Source organism: Pan paniscus, chromosome 23 (genome assembly GCF_029289425.2).
Source record: "Pan paniscus chromosome 23, NHGRI_mPanPan1-v2.0_pri, whole genome shotgun sequence".
Taxonomy (NCBI): domain Eukaryota; kingdom Metazoa; phylum Chordata; class Mammalia; order Primates; family Hominidae; genus Pan; species Pan paniscus.
Genome location: NC_085927.1, coordinates 48,711,876 through 48,728,990, shown reverse-complemented (window position 1 = coordinate 48,728,990; position 17,115 = coordinate 48,711,876). Strand labels below are relative to the sequence as shown.

The following is a 17,115-nucleotide window of genomic DNA, read 5'->3' as shown; positions in this document are numbered from 1 at the left end:
TAGTGAAACCCCGTCTCTACTAAAAATACAAAAATTAGCCTGGCAAGGTGGCGCGCCTGTAGTCCCAGCTACTCAGGAGGCCAAGGCAGGAGAATCACTTGAACCTGGGAGGCGGAGGTTGTAGTGAGCCAAGATCACGCCACTGCACTCCAGCCTGGGCAACAAAGCGAGACTCCGCCTCAAAAAAAAAAAAAAAAAGTCACCTGCCAAAAAATATGGAGCACGAAAAAGGGCCAGTTCCTCCCCCATTTCTGAAGTTGAAAAACTAAGATCCAGAGAGTAGAAAAGGACTTGTACAACATCACACGGTTACCGAAAGAAAAGGGACCCAAGCCTGGCTGCCCGAATTCCCACTTCATCTCATCACATCCCTCCTCTAGTCAAAACTCCCTCACGCTTCCCACTGCCTGAGACAAAGTCCAAACCTACCCAGCATTCAAGGCCCTTCCCAAGTTTAGTCCAACCCATCTTTCCACTGCCATCCTTTGCCGTACTGCCCCAACCCATGCCATAGCAGACTTCTTTCCCATCCCCAAAACACACTCTCAGGCTCTGATGTGCTTGTTCAAGTTGACACCTCCACCCGGGACACCCTTCCCATTCTTCACTGGTAGGCCAATTCCCATTTGTCTTTCCGGCCCCAAATCAGAGGTCTCCACCTCTGAGAAGCCCTCCCAGCCTCACCTCCACGTGGTAGGTTGCTCCCCTATATCCACTCCCAAGACATCCTGTACAGACTCTTGTGGCAGGCTTATAATGCCTCCCCGAAAGATGTCCATGCCCTAGCCCCCAGAACCTGTGGATAGGATACCTTACTTACCATCCATGTTACCCTATGGTAAGAGGGTCTTTGCAGATCTGATTAAGTTGAGGAGGTTGAGACGGAAAGATCATTCTCAATTTTTTGGGCAGACCCAATGTAATCACAGGTGTCGTTAAAAGAAAGAGGCAGAAGCCAGGTGCGGTGGCTCACGCCTGTAATCCCAGTACTTTGGGAGGCTGAGGCGGGCGGATTACTTGAGGTCAGGAGTTCGAGACCAGCCTGGCTAACATGGTGAAACCCCCATCTCTACTAAATACAAAAATTAGCCGGGTGTGGTGGCGCATGCCTGTAATCCCAGCTACTTGGGAGGCTGAGACTGGGAGAATTGTTTGAAACCGGGAGGCAGAAGTTGCAGTGAGCCGAGATTGTGCCACTGCACTCCCACCTGGGTGACTGAGCAAGACTCCATCTCAAAAACAAAAACAAAAGAAAGAAAGAAGCAGGAAGTGAGCAAAGGGATCGTGGAAACAGAGATTTGAGTGATGAAGCCATGAGCCAAGAAATGCCAGCAACATTTGGAAGCTGGATGAGGCACGGAACCCATACTCTCCTTGACCCTCCAAAAAGGGACCAGCCCTGAGGATACCTTCACTTGGGCCCAGTAACACTGATTTGGGACTTCCCGCCTCCAGAGTCATCAGATTACAAATCTGAGTCATTTTAAGCCACTGAGCTTGTGTTAATTTGTGAGAGCAGCAACACGAAACTCCTACACCTTTATTCTAGCATTAGTCACACTGTGTGACAGGTGCCTTTCTCACCCCACTGACAGCTCCTCAGCCTGGGGCACCTTTGTTTCCTGATGGTTTCACACAAAGCCTGGTGCTTCACAAGGGCTCACAAACACTGCTGAATGAATCAACAAGTGGACTCACCTGCTTCATCCCCCACCTGTCTCCGTCAGCCTGAACACACACACACTGTCATACCCACTCCTCTCACCTGCTCACCCACCACCACCCACGTCTCCCAGGAGGACATTTCTATTTTTACCACAGCAGCTCACCTTGGGCTGGCCAACAAATAGCTGTTTCCCTGGAACATACTGAATTTAAGTGAGGAGAGGGATTTCTCTCAAGGTAATAATTGGACAAATCTGCTGGGAGAAAAAGACTAACATTTTGCTATGGTGGATTTGAAACCCAAGAATTGGCATTGTAGCACAGAAACGTAAAAATCTTTCCTAATGAGCCACTGATGTTCGCAAGACACAACCCTGACTCTTCACAATCCCCCTTCCTCCCCACCCCATCTCAGCCCCAAGGTGGTCACCGGAAGGATGGTGAAATCTGTATTTAATGACACTGAAAGATGTCCACTTTATAGCATTAAGGGAGAAAAGCAGATTCCAGAACAGTGTGAATAGCGTGATCCCATTTTGTTAAAAAATTAAATCTACAGACAATGTGTATGTGTATGTATATACATACATACATAGGTGTACGTGAGTTTATGTACGCATAGAGCAGAGGCTGGAAGATTGGTGAAGATGTTAACAATGGTTTTATGGGGGTTATGGACAGTTGTTTTATCTGTATTTTTAAAATTGTTTTACAAAGAACAAGACTACTAACATAATGGGAAATAAAGTTCAAGTAATTTCAACATTTAAAAAGTGGAGCGTTTTGCGCGGCAGGGCTATTTTTTGTGTGTCCGTTCCTGGACAGCCCCAGCTCGATCCCCCGCCCCTCCTCAAGTGGGAAGCTGGGATCTGGGCTCCCCAGAGCAATGGCGGAAGCTTCGCGCAGCTGCGGGCGGGGAGAGGGACGCGGCCAGGTCGGGGGGCCGGGAGGGGTGCTGGGAATCGGAAAACACAGATATGACCGCGAAGGCGGTTTCTGCCGAATGACCAGATGATGACCCGCTGTGGGCCCAAGGCGGGGTGCGGGGAGCCCGTTCCTGCCCGCGGTCGCTCTCCCTCCCCCACTGCCACACCGGCCCCGCCGAGTCCTCCCCGGTCTCCTGGGCGAGGACAGGTGCCGCCCGAGACCCCGGCCGCAGACAGATGCCCACGGTCACTCCGGCCTTCCTCGGCCCCATTCGCCGCAGACCCCCTTCCTGCGGTGGCGTTTTTGTTTTAACTCTTCTGAACTGGTTACAAAACCACAGTCCCACGAATACATAAATAATGGGTGGGGGGCGATGTTTTAAAGAAATTCCCGCAAGGCCTGGCAAGGCAACAGCAACTGCATTTCTGCTGCATCATATTTAACTGTTTGCAGGCTGCTGCGGGAGATGCGCGGTGGCGGCGAGACTCGGGCTCCACAGCCCTTCTCCGCCCGGGGCCTGGCGAGACTCGCGTGGGGATTAAGAGGCAAGGAGAGGGTGTCAGCGATCGGGCGCCGGCAAGATGTGACGGGGGGTGATAAGCGTAAGGCCGCAGCGTGCCCACAAGCCGGGCACCCATCGGGTCGGCCGGCAATTGCTCCCTCCGCCCGCGCGGCCCCTTTAAGAGCCAGCGCGCGCCCCCGCCCCGCGAGCGCCGACTTTCCCTAGCAACCGCCCCGGGGGAGGGGGAGGTCGTGGTAACCGCGCGCCAGACGCGAGGATCACGTGACGGCCCGCAGCTGGAACGCGAGCGCGCGCCCCGCCGCGCTCCCGCCCGCCGGGGCCTGGGCGCTGCGGCGCGTGCGCGAGCGGTGCCGCACCGGCCGCGGGCGCAGGGAGTATTATGGGCTGTGGGTGCCGCTGAGCAAGATGGAGCTGTCTGCAGTGGGCGAGCGGGTCTTCGCGGCCGAATCCATCATCAAACGGCGGATCCGAAAGGTGAGCCGCCGCCCGGGGCGGGCCGCCGCTGTCCGCAGCCGGGGCCGGCGCCGGGGGCCCTCGGGGCGAAGCGGTCCCGCTAGCCCGGCTCCCTCGCCCAGCCCCGCGCCGCCGCCTCCTCGCGTCCCCGCATCCTCCCCACCCCCACCCCCGTTTTTCTCCCCTCTGTTTTTCAGGGACGCATCGAGTACCTGGTGAAATGGAAGGGGTGGGCGATCAAGTGAGTGTCGCGGGGTCCGGGGGCGTCGCGGGAGGGGAGGCAGCGGGCACCGGGGCCTGGGGTGGGGGTGCGCGCTCTTGCTCTCGCCGCGTGCCTGTCCCTCTCTGGTCTTCATCCTGATTTTGTGCGTTTGTGACTCGGCAGGTACAGCACTTGGGAGCCCGAGGAGAATATCCTGGACTCGCGGCTCATTGCAGCCTTCGAGCAAAAGTGAGTTGTTGGGGAAGCTGGCAGGGGCTGCGAGGCCGAGGCTTGGCTGGGGCGCCGCGCGGGGAAGCGGGAGAGCCGGGAAGGGCAGCGCGGAGTGGGGCCCGGGAAGGGGCTCTTTTTAACCTCTGGTGTTTTTCGGCCGCAGGGAGAGGGAGCGTGAGCTGTATGGGCCCAAGAAGAGGGGACCCAAACCCAAAACTTTCCTCCTGAAGGTAACCTGGCCCAGCCCCAGCAGCATCCCCCTCTCGGGCCCCCAGCCCCGGCACAGCACGGGGCCTGGAAGGGAGGGACAGATACGCGGCCGCCCAAGCGGGCGGGCCTTTTCAGAGGGGCCCCAGCTGGGCAGGGGGTGGTTGTGAGCCCCCCCAGAAGCCCCTGATGGCAAGCCTTAGCCAGCATCAGCTTCAACAAGAGGGTCCTGGGACTGGGGATAATCCTCCCTGTTGAAACTAGGGGCTGGGGATGCCTTTAGGGCTCCAGGAAAGGGGGTGGCTGAGGCAGGTGGGGGATGCCCATGGGAAGGGGGCATTTGTTTGAGCTGTTATGACTGTGCTGGGAGTTGGAACCCAGGGGTAGAGTGAGTGGGGTCCCACCTCCTGGCAGGGCACAAGGAGAGGATTTGGGGGACCACCTGCCTCCCTGCCCCCAGCTTCCCCCGTTCCGTCTTTCAGGATTTGTTCTTCATGGCTCCCCTCCTTTCTTGGGGATCCAACTTGAATTTGACCTCAAATCATTTCACTTTGAATTTATCACCCAGGCTGGGCCACTAACTTTAGGGCTCTGAGCCTCAGTTTCCCCCCACTCCCGTCCATTTCTGGGGGATGGGGATGTGGGAGTGAGAGCATAGCATATTAGCCTCTGCTAGGGAGGGAAGAACTTCCAGAGGAAGCCATCTTGGAGGATTTGGGTTTTTATTTTATTTTGACAAGGAAAAACAGAGTCTGGGAAAGGAAGGGCAAGATGGCCCTAGGTGGCAGGCACGGCTGCAGGTGGGACTCAGTGGGCCCCCTGTCTTCCTGTAGTGCTACGGATGCCTCAGGGCCCCCTCCCACCCGACAGCCGGTGACTTTGTGGGAGGACTGTTTTTCGGAGAAGAGAAGCAGAAGTGAAAGAAATGTTGGTTTCCAGAATTTCATATTTTTATAACCCCCACCCTCAAGCGACGCACATCCTAGGGGATCCAGGGAGTAACCTTAACCCTGATGCTTCTCTTGGGGAGGGATGGGCGGAGCAGCTGGAAGGCTGGTGGGCTGTGTGACAGCCTCTCAGTGCAGCTGGGGCACCCTCTAGCGGCGAAGCGAGTATGACCATGAGCATTGATACACAGAACGCCTTTTTTTCTTGGTAGTTCTTTTGGTTCCTGAGCTGGCTGTGGGCCTAATACAGGGCTGAGCCCCTACATGGATTATCTCCTTTAATTCTTTCAACAGTTCCAAGAAGTAAGGAGTATTATCCCCATTTCACAGATAAAAAATCAAGGCCCAGGAAGGGAAAGTGACTTACCCAAGGTCCAGCTTCCTGGCTTCATCCTGTCTCCTTTTCTTCATCTTGTGCCTTGAGGAGTCCATGTCAGGTTAAAGGGGGAAGGCAGACACACACAGGAAACTATGAAGGCTGCAGAGTTGGCGTGGCAGGGGATAGAGACGCAGATAGTAGGACTTTTTTATCTGGACCCTAAGAAACAGGTAGCCTGAGAGTGATGTGGATGTTTGTGAGGGGCTATGGAGATTAGCTTGGGCTGAACACATTGTTCTGGGGCTCCCTGAGAGGCAGTATGGCAGAGTCAGCAAATTACACTCAGCGCTTTCTGCCAGGAACTACTCTGAAGCAAACAGGAGCCCATGAGATAGCTTCCATCCTCCCTGTTTCACGCATGGGGAAACAGGGCCAGAGGTGTCCAGTAACTTGCCCACAGACATGGGGAGAGGCCATGGTAGAGTTCAGGTGCTTGAACCTTCACACCATCTACGGTGCTTGCCAAGCCCACAGAGCTATGCCTGTCACCTGGTCAGGGTGCAATAAGCATGTTGGCTACAGTTATTTTTAATTCATCAGGCAGACCCAGGTCCCACTTTCAAAGAGTTCTCCATGTGGGGAGGAAGAGGAAGGGTAAACCCTTTAAAAAATAGTAATATATAGAAAGTATAAAGTAAGAAATGTCAGTGTATGCCAAGCATACATTGGAAAAAGATCACTGCTTATAAGTCCACCACCCATGGGTAGGTCTGTTCCGTTATTTGCTGCGTGCCAGGCACTGTGCTGAGCAGGTGCCATGTACTCTCTGATCATCACAGGAGTGCCCGTAGTAGGCCCTGTGATGGTTGAGCAGATAAGGAAAGGAGACTCACTGAGCCAGGGTTTCTTTCCGGGCCTGCCATTTGCCCACACTCTGCCCCTCCCCCAGGAACAGTCCGTCACCACTGGACTCTTGGAAGCATAACTGCAGAAGTCAGGAAGCTCAGGCAGTTTGCAGAGGGAGTAAACACTTTCTGAGAGTCAGAAAGTGTGGGGATGCACCTGCAGAATGTCTGCTTACCACGCCAAAAAAGCCTGGGCTTTTCCCTGCCTTTGTGTGGGAAGGGGTCTGAGGGGCCCAATCCCTGGGAGCTGGGCTGGCAGCATTGGCATGGGCAGGCCCGGCTTCATGTGCTGCCGCCTAGTGGCGGAAGGGACTGTTAACCAAGCAGCCCCAGGAGGCCCCAGCCTGGGCTGGGAGGACCAGGTGGAGTCACAGTCCCTTCTCCCATGGGGGTGAACGCCACGTTCTAAATGAAGACATCCTTGCTTAGCCAACAAATAAGCCAGCAAACATCTCTCCTGAGAGTTGTGATCAAATGGTAATCTAGTCTTGTCTGAGGGGCATATGGGCTACCTCCAGGTACTAGTTAAGCATCCAATGCTGTGGGGAGTGGGAGGTAGTGAGACCTCACAACAGATCCCACCCTCATGGACCTCACAGACCAACCGTGGGGACATGGCCTTCCTCTCGGTCCCAACCATCTCCCACCTAGATTGAGGGCAGCCATCACCTAACAAGCCTCCCTGCCCCAGTAGGATCTGTAAAACCCACGCCCCTTGTGGCACCCCACACACACCCCAGCCTCTGTCCCCAGCCCTTGCTTTCAGTCCTGTGACTCCTCGCCATCTTCTCACACCACTGGGATCTTGCCCAGAGGACTCTCTGCCTCTACCATCTGTCTGTCTTAGCAGGCCACCGCAGCCTCTGGAACTGTCTGGGGTGCAGTCAGGGCTCAGTAAGGACCAGGACTTTCTCCTACTTAGGTGTCAGGGCCAGGCTTTGATGTTTCATTCTCCAAGCCTGGGGTCTGTGCTTCTCTGGGCTCTGTGGTTCTTTCCCTGCATGAAATCACTTCATATTCCCGCTGCCCACCATCCTCCCTGTAATAGGGCAGCTCTCCAGGGGAGAGTCTGTGCATGTGCCGCTGTAACCCCAAGCAACTGGTGCCTGGCACCTCAGTACCTTCCTTAGTAAAGAAAGGACTGGCCATGCAGACAGCTTACATCGCCTTAGGAGTCCCTTAGCCTCTCTCCATTTAGTGGCATCTGACAACGGATGGGTTGGACTGGAACCTGGGGTCTCTTGAGAGCCCTGCGGCTTTAGAGAGATTTCATGCCTGGAAGGACAGCTGGAAGGAGAGGCCTGGGAGCCTGGGGCAGTATTCCTGGCTGCCCACGACCTCTGCACCACCATCCTGCCCCAGACCATCTTGGCACAGAGAATAGGCGGTGGTCGGGCCCACTTCTAGGCCTATCCCCACCAAACTCACATCTGACCGGGTTGGGTTCCAGCCCAGGCTTTGGGATGCATTGGTACCAGTTCACTCTGAGCCAGGCACTGGGCAGACAAGTAAATGAGACCTATCCAGGGAAGTATGGTGGCTGAGGTGCTGGCCAGCTGAGGAGGCAGGCTGGAGCCGGAGGTCAGCCTGCTCGAAGGCGAGAGAGTACGGGGCATTGGGGACATGGTGGCTCAGCAGGACTTGGTGCGGGAGAGCAGGGAGGACCCACCTCCTCCTTTCTGTCACCACGAATGAGTCCGTGGAGGAGTCCCCGCTTGGGCTGGATCTGCCACAGAGCAGGGGTTTAGCAGGGGCTTCTGAGCAAACGGCTGCCCTCCCGACATTGTGTCCCAATTGTCGACACTCCTCCGTGTCAGCAAGGGCAGCCATGGAGTGGCCCAGGGCCCTCTGTGGAGCTAGCAGAGGTGGTGGGTGGTAGAAAAACACAGTTTTGGAATTGGGCCTGGACAAGGGTGTCCTGACTCTGACCTTGGAGTCAGAGGCAAATTGCTTCATCTCTGAACCTCTGTTTCCTTTTCTAAGTCGAGGTCATAGCTCTCGGGATCGCTGGCTGAGAGGCTCTACTTAGGGCTGGCTGGCGTAGGGACATCCAGGGGAGGTCAGCGGGCAACCCTGAGGTCCCACCCACCCCTCCCTCTGCCCGCAGGCGCGGGCCCAGGCCGAGGCCCTCCGCATCAGTGATGTGCATTTCTCTGTCAAGCCGAGCGCCAGTGCCTCCTCGCCCAAGCTGCACTCCAGCGCAGCCGTGCACCGGCTCAAGAAGGACATCCGCCGCTGCCACCGTATGTCCCGCCGTCCCCTGCCCCGCCCGGACCCGCAGGGGGGCAGCCCCGGACTGCGCCCGCCCATTTCGCCCTTCTCGGAGACGGTGCGCATCATCAACCGCAAGGTGAAGCCGCGGGAGCCCAAGCGGAACCGCATCATCCTGAACCTGAAGGTGATCGACAAGGGCGCTGGCGGCGGGGGCGCCGGGCAGGGGGCCGGGGCGCTGGCCCGCCCCAAAGTCCCCTCGCGGAACCGCGTTATAGGCAAGAGCAAGAAGTTCAGCGAGAGCGTCCTGCGTACACAGATCCGCCACATGAAGTTCGGCGCCTTTGCGCTGTACAAGCCTCCGCCCGCCCCCCTGGTAGCCCCGTCCCCCGGCAAGGCTGAGGCCTCAGCCCCGGGCCCTGGGCTGCTTCTGGCCGCCCCCGCCGCCCCCTACGACGCCCGCAGCTCTGGCTCCTCCGGCTGCCCCTCGCCTACACCACAGTCCTCTGACCCCGACGACACGCCCCCCAAGCTCCTCCCCGAGACCGTGAGCCCATCCGCCCCCAGCTGGCGCGAGCCGGAGGTGCTCGACCTGTCCCTCCCTCCCGAGTCGGCAGCCACCAGCAAGCGGGCACCGCCTGAGGTCACAGCTGCTGCCGGCCCGGCACCTCCCACGGCCCCTGAGCCCGCCGGTGCCTCCTCCGAGCCCGAGGCTGGGGACTGGCGCCCCGAGATGTCACCCTGCTCCAATGTGGTCGTCACCGATGTCACCAGCAACCTCCTGACGGTCACAATCAAGGAATTCTGCAACCCTGAGGATTTCGAGAAGGTGGCTGCTGGGGTAGCAGGCGCCGCTGGGGGCAGTGGCAGCATTGGGGCGAGCAAGTGAGGGGGCTACCAAGGAGGGGGGCTTGGGGGGGCCCTCCTGCCCGAAGTCATACTCTTGCTCCCACCCCACCCTTGCCCCCAGCCCTCTCTCCCTGTGCTTTGCTTGTCTCAAATGGCTCGGTGTTGACCCAGGGATGGGGCTGGGTAGTTGGGGTCCCAGAAAGCCGGGGGTAGGGGCCACCCTGGAATGGGGCAGGGGAAGGGCACACCCCCTGCCCATGCATGGTAGAGCCCACTGGGTGGTTTCTGGAAAGCCCTAGAAACTAGGGTTCCTCTGCCCCTTCCACATCCCACCTGTCTCTCTAGCTTGCTTCCTGCTCTCCTGTGCGGCATCTGATTTCTCGGTGCTAACCTGGCAGCTGTGGGGCCCTTAGGAGACCCCCACCGAGGGTGGACACAGTCCCTTTCCTTCCTGCAGATGCCTAGGCAGGAGGAGGGCTTCCTGCCTGTTTGGCAAAGTCCCAGGCAGAGGCCAAGGATGAGGCCTGACTCGGCTCCTCCCTCCACATCAGCCAGGGCATCAGAAGTTGGGCCAGGGCGGGGTCTTCCCTGCTCGATTTTGGACGAGGCCTAAGTAGACCCCCTATGCCCTGCCCCAGCCCTGGCTCTTTCCTAACCCCCTCAACGGTGGGAGGAACTGGCAGAGGGTGCGCCTGGCCACAGCCTCCCCGCATCTAAAGGCCCCTTCAGTTCTTGACCAAAGGTGCTACCAGAACCTGCCGTGGAAACTTCCAGTTGTGCGTCTGCCCCACTCGCTGTGTTTGTCCGTGGGTTCATACGTGCATTGGGTGCTAGGCCCCAGGCTGCCGGGTGGCACCCTTTACAGTTCCTTTGAACAGGGGCATTGAAGGCCTGGACTGCCTCTCGCCTCAGTAGGCCTGGGGACCAGGCTTGGGTCTGGAGGTTTGCTGTGGAAGTCACCAGGCCTCCCCTCCTGGCCCAGGTGTGCTGGGGGCACCGTGCCCCCCACCCCCCTGCCCTCCTCGGGGTGGTCAGCCCAACCTGTCGGACCTTCACTTCACATCATGGTGGGGACCGAGATAGAGAGGGAGACCCCGTTCCAAGCTCCCCCTTCCTCCCAGTGTTTGGGGAGGATGCTGAAGAATCCATTCCCGAGGGCCTCCCGGCTTGTCCCAGCCCCTCTTTTGCTTCTGACCACGGAGGCTTTCTGACAGCCCAGCCTGCCTGAAGCAAAGGAGGCTCCCCGTGTCCTGGGCAGCTTCTGTTTCCCTCTGCTGCCTGGGAGCTGAGGCACCCGTGCCAGTGGCAGAGGCCACAGCCCCAGCCTTAGGCCAGGCCCTGGGAGGGCAGGCAGGCAAAGGGGAGACCAGAGGGGCTGTGTTCTCCAGGAGAATGAGGGTGTTGGTCCCAGGATTGGGACCGGGGCCCCGCTGGCCAGCCCTGGGCCACTTCCCGGGTCTCCATTGTGCGTGGGTGGCGTGTTCCAGGCGTGGCTGGAGCTGGCTTCCTGGCTGTGCTGCCATGGGCCCCTCCCTCAGAAGCACGTTGGCAGGAGGCCGATCAGAACCCTAGCGCCTTTGGTCCTAAGAATGGGAGGCTGCCTTCCTTCCCAATCTCCCTGCCAGGGCCCACAGCTTGGCCCTAGCCCTCCCCTCCCCGGGATGTAGAACGGGGACCCTCGCAGGGTTGGGGCGGGGGCTGATACTCCTCGGCCCCTCCCTACCCTGCCCTGTGTGTTGGCTTTGTGGCCGTCCAAGTGCCAATTGGCTTTTCCCCCAAATAAGGGCTGGTATTTCTCCTCTGTCCTTGGAGGTGATTTCCCCCTGACCCCCTCCCCCAGGTGAGTGACCACCTGGGTGCCAGTTACAGGTGTTTCCAGAGACCATAGAAATGTGTTTTCCTGAGAGTTCGTGTCATTCGTGACTTTTTTGTAAAGAAGTTGTGTTTTCAGAGGTGATTTTATGACAGGAAAGTGAAAGAATTAGTTTTGCAAAAAAACAAAAACAAAAAAAGAGGAAAAAAAAGAAATAGAAAAAAATATTGTGGGATTCCTATGGGGGGGTGGGGGGAGAAAGAGATATTTAAGAAAAAATAGTAACGCAGTGATTGCACAGGTGAGGTGGCAATGTCAGGATGGGGCGGAGGCCTGGGCCCAGCTGGCAGGTCCCCTGGCATCGCAGGCACTGTGGAGAGGGCCTGGACCCAGATCTCCACACCCATGCTTGCTCAAAGGGAAGGACAACAGCGGGTCCCCGGGAGCTAACCCAAGCTGCAGGTCCCGGCAAGCTGAGGTTTGGGAGGGTGGGGGTTGTCACTGGTGATTTTCTCCAGGGGGCTGGTGAGTGGGCAGTTTGGTTTCTTGCCCCCTTCTGTTCCTTTCCCAGTTGTTGGGCCATCTGGTCCCCACCACCGCCACCCTATGGGGGAGACCTCCCTCCCCACGGGTCACCCTAAAGCCCACGACCTCTCTGAGCCTCCCTGGCCTGAAAGGGGATGCAGGCTTCAGGAGGCAAGAAGCTGGGCCCTGGGGGTGGCTGGGGAGAGGGAATGCATTTCCCTTGCCACAGGTGGTCTGCTTCTGCTGGCCTGAGCTCCAAGTGGAGCAGCCCGGGCCAGCCTTGGTGCATGAAGAGGCACCAGGCACACCGCCTTGAGGTGGGCAGTGCCCATGGGGGCCCGAGTGGATGGGACCGAGGGTGAGCGGAGGCCTCCTTCCTCCCCTCTCTAGTACCCCCGCCTCCCACACACTTGCACGGATCGGCCTCCCTTGGGAGATCAGCCTCCATGGGCCCCTCGTCCACCCTTGCTGCTTTCCATTTGCCTAATTACCAAGCAGAAGTTGCAATCTGGTTTGCTTTATTTTTGTATGTGAAATAACCCCCAAAGCCCAATTTCCTCCTACGTTCAATATTGGTTGGGGCATCCGTCATCTCCCCTTAAGTGCACCCCCTCCCCACCCAAGTATCATAGGAAACAGGTGAGGTCTGGTGTCTCTGGTTTGAGACGGTAATTTGGGACCCATCCCTGTCTCGGTCCCCACTCTGACCTTTAGTTTGCCCTTCTGTGAAATGGGTATACTGGGCAGCAAGCCCTCTTCAGAAAGCGCTGCTGGTGTCAGAGCAGCTGCCCAGTACCAGGTGGGGGGTCAAGGTTGCTGGTACTGGGGCCCCCAGCTGCCCACAACCCCTCTTTGTTCTCACCCTGCAAAGGGGTCAAGGTCAAAATGAGCCTCATCCTTCCTATGACCTGGGAAGAGGTGATGATCAAGTCCCCAACTTCAGTGTGAGGCGGACAGAGTTGGGGGGATGGCCCTTTTTGAAGAGGTGAAAATGGTTTTGGAGAAGCGCAGCTGCTTCACTGGGGGAATGCGGCAGGGACTGGGGCCCAGGATGCTTTGGCCTATGGGGAAAAGCCCTTTAAAAGGCAGGGCCCAGGCCCTGGAGCCAGCACAAGACTGGCCGCGAGCCCCTGAGCCAGGAGGTCCTGGAGAAGAGCCAGGCCGGTGGGCCTGCCCAAGGCTGGAGGGTCAGCCCCAACAGGGAGCCGGGTTGGCCGGGGGCTGGACTGCTACCAGCCTCTCTGGCCTATGGGGACCCAAGAGGACACATCCCCCTTTTGCCCACTTTTCTGTGTCATTTTGTTGTTTTGGTTTGTGGTGGTTTTTCTTTTTTCTTTTGTTTTCTTTTTTCTTTCTTTCTTTTTTTTTTTTTGCACTTCGCCCACACAGGACAGTGGAGCCCCACCTGGTCAGTTCCACTTCCGGGCTCCCATGCACTTGCCCAAGGCGGCCTCTTTGGGATGGGGATGGTTTGAGGAAACACTTTTAAAGAAAAAAGGAAGACATTGAAAGGTTTTAGTTTCTTCCCTATCTGCATGTCCTCTCATATAGAAAGCCCAGAATTAGGGGCTAGAACTCCAGGAGAGGGTCTCCCCGACTCATCTCTTGCTGACAGTCACCAGGATGCAGAAATAGGGAGATGGTTAGTGGGGGCCAAAGATGCCCCCTCCCAGGCCTTCGTGGTTCCCTCCTCCGCCCCCTGCAATCTTTGGAGGAGTCAGTGCCTCACTCCAGCAGTGAGTGCCTACTGTATGCAGGTAGTCAGCCAGGCAAAGAGAGACTAACGGTCTCATGGGGGAACCCTCTTGCAGGAGGCCAGGTAGCTGGAGCGAAGCGTTCCGGCTGCCCTTGCTGCTGGGTGGAGTGGAGAGGGAGACTTCTTTTTGTTGGTTTTAATTTAAAAACACAAAGGCCTAAAGAAATACGTATCTTATAATTTTTTTAATTTTTGAGAAGTTCATTTAATGAATTGTGCACGAATGAATTCTATATATATAAAATATACATATATAGCTCTATATTTGGGGAGGGGCACTGTCTCTTTTTTCTCTCATTTTTAAAATGAAGTGTTGTTGCCTTTGTATGTGGTTCAACCATCCAGCTCCCAGCTGGCTAAACTTTGCCTCCAGTGGTCAAAGATGGGAAAAGAGTGGGGTTGGCAGGAGATGGAAAACGGAGGTGCCGCCCCAGCATGGGGGGCAGGTCCCCCAGTCCACCCTGCCCCTCCCCCTGTGGAGAAGACGCTTAGTTGGGGGTGTGGGTTTGGGCTCCATTCTGGATTCGGCGGTTCCGGGGGAGGGGTGGGTCTGTGCCGATTACTCTGTCTTGTACGTTTGTTCTGCTGCTCTTCAATATTGTATCAACGCCAGGAAAGGGGGGTGAAAAGCCTCTTTTACCCCCCAAATAAATTGTCACATTCCGAAGCTGAGGCCTAGCCCCTAGGTTGGGGTGTGTCTGTGTCTTCTTCCAGCTGTGACTGGCTTTTCAAAAGTAGCAGGCCCATGTCCCTCCAGTGACGGGTGAACAGGGGGAAGCCCTGTCCCACCGCTGGCACTCACTTGCTTCCCGGTTCCTATCTCCCACACTCCCCCAGCTCACATGTGCCTCAGTGGGAGAAAGAGATGCCTGCCACTTCTTGGACCCTTGAGAATAACGGGTAGGTGAGAGTGGGAGGATGGAGGTCTCATCACTGCCTGTCCCTCAGTGGGAATCACAGCACCCGCAGAGAGGAAGGGGCCTCTGGGGTTGTGGCCCCAGAGCCCAGAAGAGAGCAGGCCAGAATGGGGCACCAGCTGCTCTTGCCATTGGGTCCTACAGTTTGGCACCCAACCGTGCCATAAAGTCCGATATCACATTCGGATGAGAATGGTGGTCTTCGAGTTTGTTTTCTGGGTGCCATGTGCCTTCTCTCATGAGATGACGCGCCCTCTCCCCACATAGGTGGGCTTAAAAGCAGCAGCCCCAGGCAAATTTCCATGCCTTCCCCAGGTGCCTGGCATTCCACCTGCAAGCTCCCGATGACTCCCGTGGCCACCTGTTTGCCAGGCCTCGGACAGGTAGCGCTCTGGTCTCCCCTTCCTCACCACCCCACCTCCTGTCTGGCCTCTCTAGTATCTCCCCGCCCTGCAGCCTGGGGTCCTGAGCGCTTCTGCTTTGGCAGCAGCTCTGGCCTGGTCCACCAGTCTCCATCCTGGCCTGCACCTGCCTGCTGTGTCTTCCACACCAGTGCCATAGGGGTCAGGGAGGCTACCGCCCCAGCGCCACAGCCTCTAGGCAGGCAGGAGTGTGATCTAGTTCCTTGTCATGCCTGGTCCTGGCGCTGGGGATATTCAATGCAGACAGACACTGCTGTTAATTTCCAGGCTGCAATGCCCAGATCCCCCACAGCTCAACACAGCCTGTGTGCCATCTGCAAATGGCTGAGGTGCAAAGTCTCCCCCAGCCTCCACCTCACCGCCCCCCTCCTCCTTGCCTCCCTCTGCCTGAAGCCCCTCCCCTGCCACCTGCCCTCCCAGGCCCTGCCCTGTCTCCTCCCTCGGTATTGACCTGCGGTTTTGTCCTTCCCCCTTCCTAAGGACAGGGCTGGGTCTTCATCCCCTCTCTGCCCACACCTCAGTGTCTGGCACATGGTAGGCCCAGATCATCTCCGTCACCAAGCTCAGTCCTCTTCCTATGCTGGCTGGGACAGTGAGGCTTGGGAGTGGCTGAGAGGTAGACCTGGGGCTCAGTGCAATCAACCAACTGCCTCTGAGCATTACCAGTGGGCCTGGCCTGGGCCAGGCAGGGGCCAGCAGGACAAATGGGAGTGTGTCCCTGTCCCGGATACGGGGCTGCCACTGGGCAGGCAGGTGGGAAGGGACCCACAGTGAAGCACCGACAGGGCAGGGGAGGCCAGCCAGTAAGCCAGGGCTGGTCCTGCTCAGTGCCACTGCTGCACCTCACGGCCACCTCCTTGTCATCTTGAGCACCTGCCTTGGTGTTCTACTCCCAGAAAGCCCTCATTCGTACTTATTTTTTTGAACCCCAAATTATCAGTGCACCTACTATCGGCCAAGCCCTGGTGAGCATGTCACTGGCCCTAGCCCATGTCCCTAACCTGTGCCCAGCGAGCCCATGAGTTATGAGCAGATGTCATGGGGAAGAGGAGGCCAGAGAGGCGAAGTCATTAACTTGTTCATTTGTCCAAGGGGGCACACTTGGAGCAGGGGAGTCGGCATTCACCCCAGCCCCATCTGTTTGCCCCTGAACCCCAAGCTCTTGGGAATGAGGACATGGGGCAGCCCATGCGAGGCAAGTGCAGGCCGAAATTAGTCACCGTGTTCCTGATCACAAGTCCTGCCATTGCTAAGCAGGTAAGTCTCCTTATTAGTTGAGGGTTAATGAGTGAGGAGGCTGTGACAACTTCTCGAGGAACTGAACAGTTTGTGATGAGGACTGGGCAATACCAAGCAATTGCCCGAGAGCAAGCTGACTCGGCTTAGAGAGGGTGGGGTGCCTGCCTGGCCCCCACCCCTTCCTTGTCCTATTCCTGGGCCTCCTCCCAGGGTTAAGGGTCAGCGGTGGGATGAAGCTCAGGGGTGAGGCAAGCCAAGGAGTGGGGGGATGGGATGGGATGAGGATGACTATTTTTGCAAAATTACCTGGTTACGTTTGTTTGTTTGTGACAGAGTTTTGCTCTGTAGTCCAGGCTGGAGTGCAGGGGCGCAACCTTGGCTCACTGAAACCTCCGCCTCCTGGGTCTGGGTTCAAGCAATTCTCCTGCCTCAGTCTCCCGAGGAGCTGGGATTACAGACACATGCCACCACGCCCAGCTAATTTTTGTATTTTTAGTAGAGACGGGGTTTCACCCTGTTGGCCAGGCTGGTCTTGAACTCCTGACCTCGTGATCCACCTGCCTTAGCCTCCCAAAGTGCTGGGATTACAGGCATGAACTACCATGCCCAGCCCTTGGTTGCTTTTTAAAAGCTAAAAGTTGAAATTTTTTGGTCCATGTCAAGCCATGCCTGGAGTGAATAGGGAGGTGACAGAGGCCACATCAAATTGCCCAGCCCCCTCCCAAGCCAGCTAACAGGCCTGCGAGCTGATTCTGTGCCCTCTTTGTTCAGGCTGCTGGCTTCTGGGAGGACAGACTTCAAAAAGGCCTGGTGGCCTGCAGAGGCCGAGCACAAGGACACCTGATCCACAGCGGTGGGGTCACAAAGGAAGCAGCAGGGGAGAGGCCCCGTCCTGGCCTCCAGACATCCACACGCTCTGAGCATCAGCCAGGGAAGCTGTGAGCTCAGGAGGGAGTCCCAGGAGGGACAGAGGCCACTCCAGGGCGAGACTCGAAATGACCCTG

General features: G+C 57.3%; 1 protein-coding gene across 2 annotated transcripts; it reads left to right on the top strand.

Moving 5' to 3' along the window:
• Positions 1-2,550: 2,550 nt before the first annotated feature.
• Positions 2,551-14,205, top strand: CBX6 (chromobox 6). 2 transcript variants are annotated; one of them, XM_034949358.3, is made up of 5 exons: positions 2,551-3,589; positions 3,766-3,809; positions 3,954-4,019; positions 4,165-4,231; positions 8,541-14,205. In XM_034949358.3, the coding sequence occupies exons 1-5, from the start codon at positions 3,521-3,523 to the stop codon at positions 9,477-9,479; spliced, it is 1,185 nt and encodes a 394-aa protein (XP_034805249.1). In that variant the 5' UTR covers positions 2,551-3,520; the 3' UTR covers positions 9,480-14,205. The 2 variants fall into 2 exon arrangements, with proteins under 2 accessions (XP_034805249.1, XP_034805248.1); XM_034949357.3 differs by having other exon boundaries at positions 8,487-14,205.
• The last annotated feature ends 2,910 nt before the right edge of the window (positions 14,206-17,115 follow it).

Coding starts and splice junctions, on each gene's coding strand:
- CBX6 (XM_034949357.3), top strand. CDS start 3,521: ATGGAGCTGTCTGCAGTGGGCGAGCGGGTCTTCGCGGCCGAATCCATC. Junction 4,020..4,164: donor ATTGCAGCCTTCGAGCAAAA/GTGAGTTGTTGG, acceptor TTTCGGCCGCAG/GGAGAGGGAGCGTGAGCTGT. Junction 4,232..8,486: donor CCAAAACTTTCCTCCTGAAG/GTAACCTGGCCC, acceptor CTCTGCCCGCAG/GCGCGGGCCCAGGCCGAGGC.